This window comes from Macrobrachium rosenbergii, chromosome 23, assembly GCF_040412425.1.
Source record: "Macrobrachium rosenbergii isolate ZJJX-2024 chromosome 23, ASM4041242v1, whole genome shotgun sequence".
NCBI classification, from domain to species: domain Eukaryota; kingdom Metazoa; phylum Arthropoda; class Malacostraca; order Decapoda; family Palaemonidae; genus Macrobrachium; species Macrobrachium rosenbergii.
This window is the reverse complement of record NC_089763.1, coordinates 2540404-2560904: the sequence shown is the minus strand read 5'-3', so window position 1 is coordinate 2560904 and position 20501 is coordinate 2540404. Positions and strand designations below refer to the sequence as shown.

Here is a 20501-nt window from a genome sequence, read left to right as displayed (position 1 = left end):
TCTGTACCTTCTTAGCTGACATCATCCAAAATAAAGAAATGAACTATATACAGTACTTCAAGTGCCTATCTGCAAAAGTACCTACTGTAATTGGATATAAGGGACCAGTTTGCTTGATAGAAAACACATGAAGTTTTAAATGTATTGTATCTTTAGTACAAATAAACTATTGCCTTATGCTCTTTACCTCCAGGAGCTGAGTTTCATACTGATTGCACCTGGGGCTGGATGGTGATCCTATCAAGGAGGTGTTACATACCATCGAGAACACCACAATCATCATCCCCTTAAGAAATGTGGATAGGTGGCTAACATACAAAACCCAAGTACATATGTCTATACTGTACATGGTCATTTTTGTAAATATAACACAAATTTGTATTTGAATATTCTCACTGTAATTATAATGACAGATTAAACAAAGAAAATGAAGAATAGTGTTACATCCACACAGTATAGTGACTGCCAGTGTCTGAAAAGTTAAATCTCACCATAATCACCACTTCACTTATTTATGATTAGCAAATCATCACTGAACGCTCTAGTACCTAATAGTTGTTAAGGCATCAGTAAAAAGAAAGGTTTATCTAGTGAATAAACAGACACAACTTAATCTTACCTCTTCAACTTCTAATTCACTTAAGGCATCTGCGTTGAGAAACATTGGGTCTAATTCCAGTACTCCTAGGCTATTGACTCGCATCATTACAGTCTGGCAATTTTGGGCACTAGCAGCACTAAAAAGAGGAGAACATACACAAATATAATTTCTGTCAAACAAACTTTGTTTAAGATACTGTACAGAGAGACCATTGCCTAACTGAGTCCCATCATTACATTACAGGAAATAAATTAATCAAATACTACTATCATCAATGTCTAGCTTAACCAGCTAAAACTTTCTTTTATAGACCTGGCCTGAAGGGTTTGTTCCTGTATATTAATCTTATTTAATAAATTACAGATATTTAGACTTTTACAGACTGAATAATCTGAAATGTTGGAGATTAGGACATACTTCCTTTATGGGATGTTTCCAAAGCTTGTCATGTTTTGTTGGTTGAGAACTGGAGTCACAAATGAACATGACCACTTTGAAGATATAATAAAATTGCACCAATCCGGTGGTCTTTCTGAAATGAACACAACCCAACTGTGGGTTTAAATAATTTCAGTTTGTTACTGCCAGATTCAGATTCATTATTCCGCAAAGCCTGCCTTTTATTCAGTGTTGTAAACTCTGACCTTCCTGCTGAACTCAGGTTTAGCATCCAGGTTCTGCAGCCAATCAGAGTGCCCCCATATGAACAAGTTTATACATCACTTGCATCACTTGACACTAGATGTTGGTGGCATGCCTGACCAACCTACCTGCAACCACATTACTGCCTGCATATGTACCAAAATCTGGATAGATCCATGGAATAAATCAGCTGACTCCAAGACTCCTGTGTGTAAATAACCTTACACTGGTGACCTACTAGAAAAGCATGGTTCTTGCATAACCCCCTCGCAACTAACTTGCTATACAGGCAGAGTCTACTGTTATTCAAATGATCTGGTAAGGAGAAATACCACAAGATGTCCAGAGACACAATATAAGGTATAAATTCCATTAATCTCTGTCTGCCACCTTTCCTGTGAATTGGGTCATCTGTCTGCTTCCCAAGATCAGACATACAATGCCACCTTTCCAATGACACGAGTTCCACAAAGAAGGCAGACTATGTCCTCAAGGCTATTCCAGATTCCGTCTTCCCTCACATTACATAGTTAGAAACACAAGGAGAGAGCATTCATAGGAGGACCTGCACTATATCTTTTAGACCATTTTCTCCCTACTATAACTCAAACACAGCCAATAAACCCTTGATGTGCTGAACACTTCACATGGGGACAGAACAGTGAATGCATCCTGAGATGAAACCGAGTCTTCACTTACATTGACAGAACTAAATGCTGATGGGAAAGCCTAAAAGGTTCACCTGGCAAGAGAAATATGGAAATAATGCCTCCCAATCAACATCCAGGCTGCTCTTTAAATACTGAGGGAATGCTTACAACAGATCTACAAGAGATTTCTTCCTATTTACTGCCAACACAACATCAAGGCATGATTACTGCAAAGCTGTTTCACTGTGGTTCCATGAATGTTTCATCCCTGAAGCCAAGAGAAGGACTGCCTTTCAAAGTTTTATTAATACAGTAATCTCTCAATTATCCAGAGGTACATTGTCCGAACATCAACATTATCTACACACAACTGGACTCCAGGGACCCATTCTCAAATGGTTGGCAATGCTGCACGGGTTTAAGGAATTGTTGGTATCACCGCTTACATCCATAAACAGCCTGAGAAAGGATTTGCGGCCTGTGGGAGGCCACACCGCCAAACCCAACCCAAGGTTGGGGGGAAAATCAGAGGGCTGGGTGCCGTGGGAGGGGAGGAAAACAAATGAAATATACCATATAGGCCTATACTTGTGCATCATCTAATCTCATGTATCATGTGACTCTTACAATTTCGTCCCCAAACCATGATTTCATCATATATCTCATGGATGATGCGAGTTGCATTTTCAATAGCCCATATAACATTAGGATAACCTCTTTTCCTCTGTAATCCCATCTTCTTGTTTAACCCCTTGTGGCTGGATAACATATATATACTCTTACTTATAGCTTTGGGGTGGATTCCGGGTAACATACATGTATGTTCAAGATTTTGCGCCATACAGTTTGAATGAATTTTGCAGGAAAAGTGTTCAGATCACTTCCATGGGCCATAAATAACTTCTGGCAACTCTTCCATGGCAACTGTAGTAGCGCAGTAGAATCAGTGGGCTAGGAGAGATTCAGTCTTGCTTGAGGTGGTATAGGGGAATGTTGTTCCAACTTCCCATCCAAGGATGACTCATAAATACTTTACAATAAATATACTCAGAATTTGTTACTGATTTTAGTTCTTATCTGTTATGATATTGTGTGAGCTGTAATTATAATTTTTCAAAATAAAATAAATATTACAAAAAACACTTATAACTTGGTAAAATTAGCATATTTTTCCAACTGTCTTTTGGAAAAGACGCCTCGCACATGGTTGGAAATATTCACTTTCAACTTCTCATAGAAGGTACAGAAAATTTGTTAGAATTTTTTTTCTTATACCATGTGCATGTGCATACAGACAGTCCCCGGTTTATGGCTGGGGTCCCATCCCCAGCGGTGCGCCGTAAGCTGAAAATCGCCATAACGCGAAGCATCATAATTATAATGGGAATAAATAGAACTTACAGCGCTGTTACAGCGCCATAAGTGCCATAAGTCTGGATAATGGCCCCATAAAGCAGGTAATGGTGCCACAAATCCACTTACGGTGCCGAAAAATCGGGGCTAACAGCGCCGTGAGGCAAGCGCAATAAGTCCAGAACAACGTAATCCGAACCTGACATAACCTGGGAGCTGCCAGTATCTTCCTCTTTCCAGTGATGTGCTTTTTTTTTAATTTGGCCATCCTTAAATTTAGACCGGTCTAGGGGTGTGCTTAATATATATTTAGCCATGGACTGTGAGGGTCAATAAAATATGAATTACTGTATCATAAACACAAGAACATAAATCAAACAAATTCCAGAAGTTCACAACTCCATCTAGCAAGTGAGCGCATACATACAAAGGAGTTACCATTCTTTTGCTCTGCTTGATTTACTGCACCATATTTCATTACAAGTTTAGTACACTCTAAGTATGATTATCACACATATAACTATTGATATTTCATCTCTCTCGTACCCTACCCACATGCTTGCATTTATCTTTTGGTTTGGAAAAATAAAAAAAGAAAAAATACAGTAAAATTATACACAAAAATACTGTAGCATAAAATAAAAATAAAAAAGTAAAGGATGTGTGTGTTACTGTGCTTAGACTTAGATGTGAACATATCTCTCTCTCTCTCTCTCTCTCTCTCTCTCTCTCTCTCTCTCTCTCTCTCTCTCTCTCTCTCTTTTGTAGCCTACACACATGATTTTGTTGATCTTTCGGTTTGAAAAAATTTTAAAAATCAGAAAATACAGTAAAAATATAAATGAGACTACTGTAGCATAAAATATGAATAAAAAAGTGAAGGAGCGTGTGTTTTACTGTACTTAGACCTCGATGTAAACATTCCTCGGTTATTGTCTCTCTCTCTCTCTCTCTCTCTCTCTCAGTACTGTACATATCCTTTAATAAAATGTGAATTACTGTATCTTACACATAAAAACACAAAACTAAACAAGCTTTGTCAAGTCAGGTCTACCTAGCCTTCTTCACCCATCCAACAATGCATCCCCACCCCCTCCCAGCCATAGAAACTGCTCCCCAGTTCCACCAACCTTCCAAAATAACCCCCTTCTCTGAACCTTCTTCTACACAGCCTTACTGCCCCTCCTCTTCAGTGGTGCCAATCTATCCGACCAACCCCTCCCCCCACCATGGAAACTTCTGGAGGCCTCCCCCACCCCCCAAACCCTTTCTCAGTCAGTCCGAGTGTAGGCAGTGCAACAACATTTTCTTGAGGCCACGCAGCAATGCCAACCATCGGAGGGCGGTTCTTTCAATTTTTTTGAAATTTATATACTGTATATCATATATCTTTGGGGAACTGATCCCTGGTCTGGGTGTGTGAGATGATGTCCAGTTCTGGATAATTCTGATCCAGGTAACTTAGGGATTACTGTAGTTCTTTTCTTTCTATCTTCTTCAATAATTGCAAATGAAATTATGAAAATGTCTTGTTATGAGTTACAATGATATTTTGCAGTCTTTATATTCATCTTGTCGCATCAGTAATCTTATAGTCCAAATACCCTACAACATTTACCATGGATGTATTGGAGAGTAAGCCCAAACCAAGATTACTACTACTCCTATGGGCAAGGATTAAAAGGGAATAAAAAGTTAAGTATATCTTAGTTTAACCAGACCACTGAGCTGATTAACAGCTCTCCTAGGGCTGGCCCGAAGGATTAGATTTACTTTTACGTGGCTAAGAACCAATTGGTTACCTAGCAACGGGACCTACAGCTTATTGTGGAATCCGAACTCGCGACCAACAGAGTGGTAGCTGAGAACGGAAGCCGCTCACCCAGCGGGGAATAACCAAGGTCACTTCCAGCCAAGCACATTTGGCAGGTGGGAGGAAACGCCTAAAACAACAAGAAGGATTGGAAATAGTATAACATACTTTAAGTTCAAAATTGCAAAACAGCTGTTTCCTGATTTGTTTGTTAATGTTGTACAGGCAGTCCTTGCTTATTGGCGGCATTGGTTAACGGTGTTTGTTTTACGATGCTTGGCTAATGACGTTATTAACCAGATTTTTGGTTACAGTAAGAGATTTTTGGTGTTGGTAAGTGGTTTAACAGCGCCGATAAACATCGGCACTGATAAGCAGTTAACGGCGCCAATAGGCAGTTAATGGCCCCGATAAGTGGTTTACTGGCGATCACAATGTCGTAAATGCCATTTATTACCATAATTACCAGCGATTTTCGGTTATCGGCAGTCAGCCGGGAAAGGAACCCCCACTGTTAACCGGACTGCCTGTATTTGATGTTTATGTATATTCTTTGTTAAGTCATTGTCAATTACAAGAGAAGGATATGAATTATTACATAAACCATAGGTTTAGTAATCTTGTTTGAAAGTTTGGACTAGTACAATCTACCGAAAATGAAATTCACTCTACAAGCATAGCCTAGTATATACAGTATGATCTACTGAAAATAAAATTTGCTCCACAAGCAGAGCCTAGTACAGTATAAACTACCAAAAATGAAATTTGTTCAGCAAGTAATAACTGTTTTTATTTTTTACTTCCATTTATTTTACAAGATGTGATTACTGAGTTTAAAGAGGCTAGCCTAATGTCATCTGGGCTATCAAAAATGCAGCTCACATGATACATGAGATATGTATACAATGAAATCATGTTTAAGGGACACAATTTTATGGATCACAAGATATGTGAGATCAAACGATACATGAGTATATGCCGATGTATACAATGAAATCATGTTTAAGGGACAATTTTAAGGATGGCCGAACGATACATGAGTATATACGGCATATTTTATTTGTTTTACTCATTTTGCCCAATCATGGAAACTGCGTTTTACCCCGTGTTTGTCTCTAGTAAAAATGGCATTTCTCAATGATGACTGGTGAAAGCAAATTCATTTTAAGAACGCTACTAAAAAATAGTTGATAATTTTCTGTAAGTTTGGAATGAATGATTTTTCATTTCAACTCATAATATTACAGAAGTCTTACTTGTGTGCCTGTGTGTGTGCACATGTGTGTATGTACATCTACATGTGGCATTTCATCAATGTAGACATCATTGTCTCTACACAGTATGTGCGTTTGTGTGCATGTTTCTTAGTGCAGTACCACAATGCCATTTTTCTTTTTTTGCTATGCTTGATTTCCTATACAGTAATGGTGGTATTTCATCTCTAAGTAAAATTATTGAAAATGTAAATTACTAGATGTTGGCAACATGTTGTGCTGTTTATAACTTAAGTCATACCATCAAGCAAAGTGAAGGAGTATGTGTCGACATACATACCCTATGCACGACTACATTTATCTTTGGGCTTGTAAAAATTTAAAAAATTAGAAAATACAGCAAAACTAAAAATGAGATAAGCATAAAATAAACATAAAATAAAGAGTAGGAGTGTGTGTGTCATAGGCTTCAATGTAAGTGGTACCTCAACTGTTGTTCTCTCTCTCTCTCTCTCTCTACTGCATCTCTTCTATTTCTTTGCTTTGTGATTGACGTACTTCATTACGAGTTACAGCACAGTACTGTACATATCCTTTAATAAAATGTGGAAAAATCATAAATATTAAAACAAAAACAAAACAAGCTCTACCAAGTCAGACATCTACCTAGCCCTCTTCACCCATCCAACACTAAATCCCCACCCACTCCCAGCCAGGGAAAACTGCTACCCAGCTCCATGCACCTTCCAAAACAACCCTTTCTCTGAATGAGTAGCCAGGGAAAACTGCTACCCAGCTCCATGCACCTTCCAAAACAACCCTTTCTCTGAATGAGTAGCCAGGGAAAACTGCTACCCAGCTCCACGCATCTTCCAAAACAACCCTTTCTCTGAATGAGCTCCTCTACACAGACTTACTGTCTTCCTCTCCCATGGTGCTCTGCCATCCGACACTCCCCACCTTAACTTGAATCTGTGCAGCACTGCCAACCATCAAAGACCGAATTTTTTCAATTTTTTAAAAAACCTATAGCATATATCCTTGGTCCCTGGTCCACATGTGTCAAATAATGTCACATTCAGATAATGAAGATCTGGATAATCAAGGGTTTACTGTGTGTGTGTATATATGTGTATATATATATATATATATATATATATATATATATATATATATATATATATATATATATATATATGTGTGTGTGTGTGTGTGTGTGTGTTTCTGATATATATATATATATATATATATATATATATATATATATATATATATATATATATATATATATATATATATATATATATATATATATATATATATATATATATATATATATATATATATATATATATACATATACATATATATATATACATATACACATACATACTAGCTGACCAACCTGGCGCTGCCCAGGAAAACTGAATGACAACCAATAAACTCACTCTCTCCCCCTCTCTCCAAGCCTCCCTCACTCTTTCCCTCTTTCTCCTCACTAACACCCCCTCTACTCTCTCTCTCAGTTTCTCTCCCTCTCACTCTCTCAAACACACACTCTCCCTCACTCTTTCCCTCTTTCTCCACCCTAACTCCAGCTCTACTCTCTCTCTCCTCCCTAACACCCCCTCAACTCTCTCTCTCTCTCTCTCCTCCCTAACACCCCCTCAACTCTCTCGCTCTCTCCTCCCTAACACTCCCTCTACTCTCTCACTTCCTCTCCCTCTCACTCTCTTCCTGTCCTGTTAAGATAGTTGCTTTAGGTACATTGCCAAGCATTTTTGACATTTTACATTTCACCCTTTCTCACTCCCCATACCTATCGGGGCTGAACTTGGACTTGAAGGGCTTCAGGAATGTCACTATTCATCTCAGCAACCTCGAAAACTATGGATTAAACACTAATATCTGTCATTTTCAGTTATTTTTATGTCACCCCCTTCCCACCCCTCCCCCTTTGGTGCCAGTTGTGTCTTACCCCACGGTATTCTTTACTAGACAGTAAGTCATTTGTATACCCAAATGAAGTATGATAAACCCAAAGGGGTTTATTTAGTTACTAAGTCTAAAGGCAGAACCAGCCCCATTTCAGGGAAGCCCTTCCCACCCCTACCCCCTTTGGTGCCCTTTGGTTCCAGTGATGTCTTACCCCTACAGAATTCTTTTCTAGATAGTAAGTCATATGTATACCAAGTTTGGTTGAAATTGCTCAATGCTTTCCAGAGTTATGCTGGAACATTCATACATACATACATACATACATACATACATACACACACACACACACACACACATACACATATATATATATATATATATATATATATATATATATATATATATATATATATATATATATATATATACATATACAGGTAGTGCTCAAGTTCGATAATTCGCTTTTATGATGGGGTAGCAATTAATACTGATACAACAATATTTTGAAAATACATATTTTTAAATTTTGCGGGCAACTATTCCAGTAGTCCTTAGAATTTAGTCAGGGAAAGGTATAACTTATGATGTCGGCTCACGTTACACGCTATCACCCAAATATCTCGGAAAAGCGAGATACCAACCTCTGTTCACAGAACGGAGACTTAAATCAAGTATAGGCTCAGGATTGGCCTTTACAGATTTTTTGGTGGCAGCGTATAAGGTAGTTAGGGCAGTTAGAAGGTGTTAGATAGTTAGATAATTGAATAATTAGCGTTGGCATCTCAGGATAGGATTTTGTGGGAGTCAGCAATGTCAGATGTTGCAGGGGGCAAGCGTCTCTCGCAAGCTAGTATTCTTGAAGAGTGCTTAGGGTATAAAACAGTGATATATCGATGGGTATATTGTGTAATAATTGCGGTATTACGACTGCTAGTGTGTGTTAAAACACGTGAAGACGCACAAGTATTTTTTGTCCCTCTCTCTCTCTTCGCTTGATGGAGATTCACGCGCTGCTAGCGTAAGTGTTGTGATGTTTATTTTTAGTTGTTATGTTAATGTGAAATTGTCCTTTTCCTTGTGTTGTAACTGGTGATAGGGACAACTGTGTGTTTTTTTTTGTGTCATATTGTAACTAATGTTTCGGTTGCAACGGTTGTGTTACAGCATCACCACGGCGACGTAGCAATTGTGTCACGAGTTTGGGCAGAGCATCTTGCCTGCTTTACCACGCCTATGAAGCACTGAGTGTGTTATATGTATATTGGTGTGTATTATTTAAGGGTGATATTTGGTTGTTGTATTATTTCTGGGAACTTTTATAATTGGGTAGTATTCTATTTGATATTTGTGAGTTGCGGGGTGAAAAATGTTTTTGTGCAAGTGTGTATGCACTTCTTGGTTTTTGTAATCACACATGTATGTGCGTGTGGGTAAAGTGTGTATGTGTGTATGTATGTAGAGCACTTGCATTTGCTTGAATGACACTTTCCATTTGGACACAGGAGGAAGTGTGCACCCAGCACTTTTTGCCTTTGGAGACAGAGCGAGCCTCGAGATGTGCTGTTAATCATTTTTTCTGTAGGCGTCATCAGGCTTTCGATGAGGACTGAGGGGGTAGTAGGGAGGGGGTGTTGCTGCTTGTAGGGGGTGGGAGACGAATCTCTCTCTCTCTCTGTGCCTGAGAGGCATTTTCCCGTGTCTTTTTTTTTGTTATGGCCTTTTATAGCTTGGCCTTGGAAGAAGTGAACTTGACCCCTTTTTGACTGACTAAAGAGTAATCAGCTGTGTACGTAAACAGCACTTGTTTTTTTTTTTTCTTCTCTTTCTCTTTCCACGGGATTTGGGAATTTAACTGTAAAGGGTTGCTAATTGTGAATTTAATCTTTGGAATGTAGTTTGATGATGGGTTTAATTCACTGGGAACTTATTTAAGGGGTTACTTAATAGTAAATGTAGTTTTTGGATTTACGTAATTTTGAATTTAATTAAGGGTTTAATTAATTGTTTTTTGTGTTTTATGGTGGGTTTCGTAATTTCTGATTTAGTTGTTTGTCTCGGGAACTTTGAATTTTATTGTAGTTTTAATTAAGTTGTGATTTAATGATGACTCCGGTTAAGTACCTTTCTTTTGAGTTTCGGGGATGAATTGTAGAGTAAAAGGGATTTAACATTGTAATTTTTGTGTTGTACAGGAATTTCTGTTAAGGGAAATTGTTTTGCTTTGGTTTTGTTTTGGTAAAGGGTATACTTTTACAGGACCTTGGGAATTTTTGTATTTGTGACTAGCCAAGAGTAAGTTTGTGAATTTAAGTACAAATATGAGGAGAGGTAGTAGTGACCAGAGACTCCTTAGAGCAGCCTATGGTTGTGTAGGACATGAAATCAGTCCATGGCCCGAGAAATTTGTTTACAAGTCATAATAGCCCAAGACTGATGGGTGGCTTGAGTTCTAGGATCCCACGGGGTCGCTGCTTTAACTGTAATTTGCAGGGTCACATCAAGAGATTTTGCCGTGTTAGGTATCGTGGCAGCTGTAATAGTGATGATCATCCTTGGCGGTCTTGCCCGTCTCGGAGACAGTATAACAGACCCGCATTCCAGAGTTTTGGTAGCCCAGATAAGGAAGTACCTCACGTGAATTGCTCAAGCGAATCTGGTAATCTACAGACATTGTTGAAAGACCGGTCATTTGTACAGGAAAACTGGGATATTGGACTTTTAGGAGAACCCGCAGGGTTGAAGCCTGTTGTAAGTGGGTCTGTACAGGTGCGTCCATTAACCTGATGAATGAAGAATTGTTCAGATCAATGTTTCCCGATCGATCTTTGAGACCTGCGCAAGAAGCTGTATGCGACGTTCAGGCAAATAAATTAAGAATATTGTGTTGTTTGGACATAGATTTATCCATTGGGGGTAGATCTTTGATGGAACCATTTCTGGTTATAAGGAGATGTGCTTTGGGAAATACATTATTGCTGGGACATCCGTCATGTCGGAGATGAAAGATATCGGTTCATACAGGAGTTTCTGGTATAACTGTGGGGGTGCCTGGTGTGTTTGTACCGTATGAGGGGGCAGACGTGAGTGTAGTGAGTAAGAATGTCTCACAAGTACATGAAGGTCCGGGGCTGAATGATGAACATGTGTCGGGAGATGAGAAGCGCTATAAGGGAGTTTTGACTGATATTGTGGTGCTTGATCCGGGTATGGTTGCGATGGTGAAAGTGCGAGTGAAAGGGGTGAAAAAGTCCAGACAGGTGTGCGTGGATGAGGGGAGCGAGAAGTTGAAAGGAGTTTTGTGTACGAGTTCGGTAAATGATGTAACGAGTTCAGGGATAACTTGGGTGGAGTTGCTAAACTGTAGCGATACAGTTCGTAATTATCAAAAAGGTACTTATGCAATCGACTTCGCTGACTGGGTCGATGAAGATAATTCAGTGAACATTGTCAGAGATTTTTGTTCTTTCTCAGAAGCAGATTTACAAGCTAGAAGGCAAGTGTTTAGAGACCAGTTAGGAAATGCTGATTACAAGGAATATGCTGAGGGTGTAGATGATGTTTTAGCCGAGTTTGCGGACATAGTCGCACTCAAAGGAGACAAGTTAGGAGTAATGAGTGTGTTAGAACACAAGATTCAGTTGGAGGACAAGACTAAGCATATTTTTGTCCCTTCATATAGGATTCCTTTTAAGATTAGAGAACAGGTAGAACAAGAAGTAAATAGGTGGGAAGATGAAGGCATTGTTAGGCCTAGTTCATCTCCCTTTAATTTTCCATTGCTTGCAGTCCCCAAGAAAGATGGCTCAGTCAGAGTTTGTGTAGACTTTAGGAAATTAAATGAGAAAACCATTCCTGATCGCTACCCTGTGGCGTGTTTGCCAGATTTGTTTTTGGAAATTGGAGGAAGACAGATCTACTCTTCAATTGATTTAATGCAGGGATACCTTCAAGTTCCGTTATGTGAGGAGAGTCAAAAGTACACGGCCTTCTCTTTGCCGAAGGGTCATTTTGAATTTACCCGAATGCCATTTGGTTTGACAGGTAGTCCGATGACTTTTACTAGATTGATGAATACGGTTTTGCATGGCATGTTAGGGAAGAAAGTCCATATCTACATGGATGATATCTTAGTTGCCACTGATTCAGTAGAGGAGCATCTAGAAGTTCTTAGGGAAGTTTTTAGAAGACTTAGGTTAGCTGGTTTGAAGATAAAGTTAGCTAAGTGTAATTTTCTCAAGAAGCAGATAGTATATTTAGGACATGTCATTTCTAAAGAGGGTGTCAGAGTAAATGATGATAAGGTTAAGGCAATTGTAGAGTTTGCTACACCCAAGACTAAGAAGCAAGTTCGGTCATTTTTAGGCATGGCGGGATTTTTCCGTAGATTTGTGAAGGGTTCCTCCGTTATAGCGTCTCCTCTGACAGATATTCTGAGGGATGATGTGCAGTTTGTTTGGGGAGAGCATCAGCAAGTTGCATTTCAAACCATTAAAGATGTTTTAACAAATCCCCCAGTGTTGAAGTTCCCAGATTTAGAATGTCCATTCAACTTAGTTACGGACGCAAGGCAGGTCAGGATAGGCGCATGCCTTATGCAGAAATTCGATGGAAAACTCCACCTGATTGCTTTTTACAGTAGGAAGTTTAAGACGCGGGGTAGCAATGAGCACCTCATGTCGGTGGTCGATAAGGAGGCGTTTGCCGTGGTATCGGCCCTCCTACATTTTAAGGTCCTCATTATGGGTACTCAGGTAGAGGTTTTGACTGATCATAAGCTGTTGGTGGATCTTTTTAATAAACCGGATCTTTTACCCAAAAGAGCCCAATGGTATCTAACAATCAGGGATTTTGATGCTAAAATAAAGTATATAGAAGGTAGACAGAATGTTGTAGCAGACGCCCTTAGTAGAAGTTTTTCTGATGAGCAAGGTACGCATGTATGTTATGTATCGGGAGATAGCATTGACTGGGATATTAGTCTGGTAGAAAACAAACAGGATGAAGATGAGACCTTGAGAGATGCAAAAGCATTTCTTAGAGGGGAATTTGTTAGGAAGGGTTATAAGCTGCCTTTTGCGGGGCTTGAATTAGAGGGTAATGTGTTAGTTAGGAAGATTAGATACAGACTGAGGAATAGTGAAGATAAGGGCGATACGACGCAAATAGTTGTTCCCACGAGCCTGGTACCTACGGTGTTGGATATTGTTCACAGTAGGTCTATCACTCCTCATCTACGGATTGAAAAGACGTATCAGAATGTACGAGGACAGTTCTTTTGGAAGAATATGTCAAGAGATATAGAAGACTTTGTTAGAAGTTGTTCAGTTTGTAACGCATGTAAGCCATCTAGGGTCGTTTCATGTAAATTAGGTTCATTCCCAATTCCTACCAGACCCGCAGCAAGAGTCCATATGGACATCTTGAGTAATTTCTGTGAATCTAATTATGGCCATAGACACCTGTTGGTGGTCGTTGACGAGTTAACTAGATTCGTAGAGATTTTCCCGTTGAAGCATAAAACAGCGGAAGAAGTAGCGATCGCGTTCTTTAATGGGTATATTTGTAGATATGGGGCACCTGAAGTCCTGATCACAGATAACGGACGGGAATTTGTGAATCGTACGATGCAATGTCTCGCGGACGTAATGGGGATTAAGAAAGTTAACATTATTCCATATAGACTAGAAGCGAATGGCTTGTGCAAACAAGCAAATAGAAAGGTTATTGAAGCTCTTAGAATGACCGTGGGAGGTAATGACCCAAATTGGGACCGCTATCTTCCACAGGTTCAGCATAGTATTAATGCTATGTGTAGCGATACCATAGGAATGTCTCCCAATGAAGTGCTATTTGGATACCCAGCGCGAGGCGCATTTGATCTGTTACCCATTCCGACAGATGATGAGATTGTAAAATCGCTGATTTCAACTGCGAAAGAGAGATATGCGTGCCTTGCTAAGAATCTTGAGATGAAAACGCGAGACATGGTAGATAGGAGTAATGCTAAGCCAGATAGACTCAAAGTGGCTGTTGGAGATAGGGTTTATTTGAAGATAAATGTCAGTAATCAGCTGAACTATAAGCTGGGTCCTAAGTTTGAAGTTCCGTTCCAGGTCGTTGAAGCAAAGAAGGGAAATAGATTCGTTGTTCTGGATGAAAACACAGGTGTGTCTCGTTTGACACATATTTCTAAGATCAAAAAGATGGGTTAATGGATAGTAGTATGGATGCATTCCTGGGTTGTAGTGTTGTTATGGTAATGGGTAGTTACGGGTCTTTTTTTTTTTCCTTTCGGGTTTTAATGGGTTGTAAACGGGCATGACTTGTAGTTTGTTGTAATTCAAGAGGAGGTTACTCCGTAGAGTTTTACGAATTTTTAGTAGTTCGGGTTCATTGTGATTTCTGATATAAGCTGTAGTACTTAGTGTAAATTGTGTGCAGAATGCCATAGAGTTTTGTAGATATATGAATTTGAGTTTTTGTTTTTTTATGGATCGCATTTGCGGTTAGGGACTTCATCGTTCGCACTTGGCGATAGTAATGGGTTACTGTGAGTTAATGGGTTGTTTTCATATGACTTTGGGAATTGTGACATGGGCTAATTTCATACGAGATTTGACCCGTGTGTTATTATGTTAGAATGTTATGATGTGTTTTGTCGTCTGACGCAATATCTTTGAATATAGAGTTACAGAATAAGGGTTGGGGTTTAGGATTTTTGTTTTTGGGGAGGTACCTAGTATATCGGACCGAATGGGTCTGATCTTTTACAGGTTGGGATATGTCAGTTAGGATTTAGGAGAGGTTTAGGAAGTTTCTGATAGGGATATCGAATTCGAGTATTTAGGATTTTTTCAGTTCTCTTTTAAAATTAAGGGAGCTGTGCCATGAGTAATTGTAGTTGTTAGGTTTATAGGAGCGATTGCCATTAAGTCAATTGCTATTGTGGCGAGAACTGGTCAGGTATTGCGAAATATTCGCTAACCAGAGTAGAACCTTGATGTCTTTTACGAGATATGATACCTTTCAGATGTTTAGGATTGCCTTTCGTGTATTCAGGTATGAATAGGATTCTCGAGTAATTTTTTCTATTGGGTAGAATTTTTTATGAATAGTTCCTTAGAGTTAGTGTACCTGATAGTGAGTTGACTGTGGAAATTCCGGGTACCAACTTGGAATTGTTTCACATTGAGAATATATGACCTTTGCACTAGTAGTCTTATTTGGTTCAGTAATAATATGGCATAGGGTATAGACGAGTTACTTTTTGATATGACTGTCGATATGACCGACTTATGAAAATACCACTCCCTCGCAACGGAGATGTTGGAATAGCTTCACCGTCCTCAACACATGAGAAAGCTGTCAATGTTACTTCTGCACTTTGGTGAGACGATCCAGGACTTTGGAGAGATGTTGGGCAAGATGTCTTCATGTTGCCGTACTTTTGAGGAGACATTGGGTTGACGCAAAAGGATTCGCGAGCGCCACATTCAACATGGGCTTGTGCAGTTGCAAGCCATCCATCTTCGTCGGATCGCTGGGAGATGTAGGAACACTTTCAGCTTGGACTGGTGCAGTCGCAAGCCTTTCATCTTGGTCGGATCACCATTGGCGTGCACAGTCGCAGGCTTTTCAGCGTGAGGCAGTACCAGGAGTGAAATCGTCTAGAGTAATGCGTTTCTTAAATGAGCTGATTGTGCTATAATATCTGTGTTATAAGATATAAGTTTTGCACCTAGAACTTTTGAGGTGGGGTCCACCTCACGTGCGTGGACCGAGCTACTGTAATTGCTCGCGAAGGTGACCTTTGAAAAGTTGGGTCAGCTATTCGCAGGGTCCATTTTGACTATACACAGCAGATAGGAAAATGCTGAACCATTCGCATACCACAGGAAGTCAAAAAGGCTCCTTGGTGACAGGACACCGGCACAGAAAATGCAGTTTCAGCTCAAACGTTCTATCAGGTGAACCAGTTACAAAATCCGGTTTTGAAGAAAACATTTCGGTAATGTATGTGTGTGTACATATATCTCATGATGCCTTGAAGTACAGAGGGCGTGTCTTTGTCGAACAATGAACTTGATGATGTCATGAGAGTACGTTCATTTGTGCATTGCATAATGAATATAATGGGAGGGATCGTTGAATGATTGGGCATTGCGATCCGTTATTTGTATAATTAAGCATGTGAATCGTGTATTTTCACATGGAGACTGTCCCAGAGGATTTTGTGAAGCGAGTAGAACTCATAAACATTTTAGACTTTACTTTCAGAACTATGAACACAAACGTTACCCCTGTGGCAGTGAAAATTTGTGTTTCTGCAATTTTTACATTTTCTGGTTTTTAATGTGACGTTTGTTTCTTTCACAGGTATTCCATTCCAATCCATTTCTCCCTCCTTCAAGGAAGGGAGTGGTATGACATTTTGAGATGACCTGATTTTATTAATTGACCTGTTTATGATTTGACAGATGAGTTATTTTCTGTGTTCCCTTAAGCAACTGGGTGTTTAAGATTTTGGACCCTATTTCCTTAGAAGAACTTTTGATAGTTATGATGAATCATTGGATTTCATTCTTCGTAATTTTTTAAGAAGTTATTTTCGTTGTTATTATGTCAATAGAGGTTTAGTTTTGTACTTAGTATCTCATTCCAGTAGTCCTTAGAATTTAGTTAGGGAAAGGTATAACTTATGATGTTGGCTCACATTACAAGCTATCACCCAAATATCTCGGAAAAGCGAGATACCAACCTCTGTTCACAGAACGGAGACTTAAATCAAGTATAGGCTCAGGATTGGCCTTTACATATTTATATACATAGCATCGAGTTAGGGGAGAAGAATTCCTTGTATTTCCTTTCAATGTACTTTATTATGCTGACGTTTCAGGACCATGTGTCCCATTTTCAAAGTTATAGATTAAAAACACAACAGAATTAAAAATAGTCTCAGATTTTAAAACGAGAAAAAAGAAGTTTTACAAAAAGTATAAAAAGAAACATAACAGAAAGGAACAATGAATAGCAAATAGTGCTGAAGGCAAAAGCTGAGTGACATTCAGGGTCCGTTTTTGTTCCAACGGAAACTCACGAGAGGTATAGAGGTGTTGATGTGGACTGAGTATTTAATTGGGGAACTAGTTGTTTAATAAAAAGAGATTCTAGTATTGACAGTTGGTGGTCATTCGGAGCTTTGCCTATTATTTTGAAATCCTTGTAATTGATATTATATCTGCATTTTTTCCCGTGGTCTCTTAGCATGAAAATTCGGGGTTTGATAATTTAGCACCCGTTCGGTAACTTACGCCAGGATGAGAGTCTAATCTCACCTTCAACAACCTACGAGTGGAGCCCACGCACTTCCCCAGGTCACATCTGGGGCAATTAAACAGGTATATGACTCCTGAGGTCATCAAAGGGTGCAGACTTTCTTTATATTTAAACATAGACTTGATCGCCATTGGATTATTAAGTATTAGTTTCAATTCGACAGCCGGTAAATATTTGTTTATTATCTGTCGTAAATCTTGGTAAAAATGTTTACCGCAGATAAGCGGGACACTTGCATAGAAAGGTAGTTTAGGTACTGTTGGTATTCTGAATTTTATTAATAACTGTTTCCCATCTGAGCTCTTTTACAAACATTTACGCAAGTTTTTAAATAATATTTTTCAACCAAAATCCCTTCCAGCAGATACGCTGATTAATCAGACGTTACCTATGTCTTGGGGGGGGGGAGTATTTGTAAAGCCATGTTGTACAGTCTCTGCTGATTATGTTGTTTGTAAAGTCCCCGCTAAGCAAGTTTTCTTTGATGACGGCCCATTTTCTTTCTACCTACGATTCGTCACGCTGGACGGGCCAGGTCACGTAAAATTCAATTGTTTAAACTGTGTAAGCAATTATTTATCTGTTCATCAACTGTGTACTGTGTATTTCTTGTTTTGCAGGCGTCAAGATTATACTCAACTTTAATTCTGTTTATTGTTACATTGTATATTGTACTCGTTCGCTCTATTTATTTATTTATTGTTATCGACCTCAGGTCACCCTTGCTTCCATTGTCTTCCATGAGTTCGACTTGATGCTGCTTTATCATCGCCTGGACCTTGAATAAATCAGCAGTAACTTTTACCTACTCGTTTCTTTAGCACCTCTTATACACTGAAGCACATGGCAATTGCGTCATGTTTAAGATTGCACTGGTCTGATCACGTATTGCTCTAATGCGTTAGTTTTGCTCTGGAAGTGAAATCATCTTCCTTCTTCCAGAATTTTCTCTTGTAACTTGTTCCCAAAATGCCTTAATTATGTCATTTGATTGTTTAATTTCTAACTGGGATCCTAACGTCTGTTCATTCTGCTTTTAGAGACCGTTCTTGTTAGTTCTCTCTCTCTCTCTCTTCAAAAGAGAGAAGTTATTAACATAAAATATTTGTGGTCACTGGTATTAATCTTAGTTTTTGAGATCTGAATGTAGGAAAAGTTGTAACGGCGCCTAACAAAAAAGTATTTTTGTGTGTTATTGTGTTTGCAATCTCTTGATTTTTCCCATTTTATATATTGGTGATTGAACATTTATTTACTTACCATTTTTTGTAAATATTTTTTGATAATTTAACATTGCATACTTGATTCAATTTTCATTTACTAAGATTTTCTTTTCAAATATTGTGTAATTCTTAATAGTTTAAATTTTGCTTGATTAATTTAATTTCTTGATAAATTAAAGTTTTGTGGTTTAATTTTGTTTTATAATTGAAATCAAGAATTAATTAAATTTTGTGCTGTTTACAAGTAATAGTAATTTTTTTCAGATTGTGAATTCTAATTATAAATTTTAAATTTAAAAATAAATTTATGCATTTAATATTTCTAAAAACAGTGTTTCATTTGCTGATCACCAGTGAATAGGATTAATTGTGTGCATGAGGCAAAGTGGTAAACATGTTTTGTCCCCTAGTTTTGCTGAAGTGAATTAAGATCAGGGAAACAGCTAAAGTTGTTTGATGGAGTGGTGCCCTTTTGCTTTACTATATTTCTTGTTTAATTGTTGATACCTCACACTTGTTTTGATAAACTTAGTGTGGTTTCTCATGTGATTACTAAGTTTGTTAAGGGATCACTGTTAGCTTTAGAGTACTCAATCGTAATTTTTGTTATGAGAGTTCAGGTATCTGGCTGAAGTGAGGTAAAATTTTGAATTATGTGATCAGTTGTGTAATAACCAGGTACTTGGAACACATCATGAATATATATATATATATATATATATATATATATATATATATATATATATATATATATATATATATATATAAATATATATATATAATATATATATATAATAAATAATAAAATTTATATATATATATATTTAAATATATATATATATATATATATATATATATATATATATATATATATATATATATATATATATATATATATTTCTGAGTCCAGTCCCGTGTCAGCCGGTGAAATTCCATTACAGCACGAATTTCTAGGTATAACCTTGCTAGATATACCAGAGAAAAAGAGCTTTCAGGAAAGCTGGGGTTACTACCCCCAGTCGGCGTCTTCTAGGAAGGCGTCGGTATAAGGAGGGGTGAGTGAATACCACTACCACGGAAACCTACTCGAAAGATCTCTCCCTATCAAAACCCCGAACAGAGCGGTGAGCCGTTACAGCCCCACACCAAACACCCGCCAGGACCCAGGCGACACCAGCGCCACCTACCTCATTCCATTTTCTAGCACGTGAAATCGCTGTTTCTTTTGTGTGCTCGTCTCCATTATTTTGGATTTTTCTGCTTTCTGAGATGGCGTCGAGCAGCTTTACCATTTCAAGTTAAGTACCATCTTCTTGTGGGGTTTTGTTCTGATTTTTGGCTGTTAAGGTCTCGTATTTTCATAAATATTGAGATCTTATTATGTCTTCACTGGCGTCCCCTGCCAGCCATGTCGACCGCGAGGCGACTCCTTCTGTTCTTTTCAGTTGGAGTTGTCTCCTCGTCGTTATAGATAAATTTTGCCCCTTTGGTCCCCTTCCTGGTGGTTCCTTGCGGTGGCTCCCCTCCATTTTTAGTTTTTATTTCATTGGCCTACGGGCCTTGGTGAGAGTGATGCCCCGTCTAGGTTCCCCCCCTCCAGGTTGGGTTCCTGTTATTTTTGGTCTTACTAGGCTAATTAATTTTGCTTGAAGATGGTGCTCTCTCTTTTAGTTTTATTTTTATTATTTTGTTGTTTGTTTACCTCGGGTGCTGGCGGCAGCCTCAGATCTA

General features: G+C 38.6%; 1 protein-coding gene across 12 annotated transcripts in view; it reads right to left on the bottom strand.

The window, feature by feature from the left end:
- Positions 1-20501, bottom strand: part of LOC136851231 (cyclin-D-binding Myb-like transcription factor 1) — a 672051-nt gene that overhangs the window by 351065 nt on the left and 300485 nt on the right. For all 12 annotated transcript variants that reach the window (XM_067125176.1, XM_067125181.1, XM_067125178.1 and 9 more), the window contains exon 5: positions 620-737. In XM_067125176.1, the coding sequence (XP_066981277.1) occupies positions 620-737 (118 nt within the window). The remainder of the gene's footprint in view (positions 1-619; positions 738-20501) is intronic.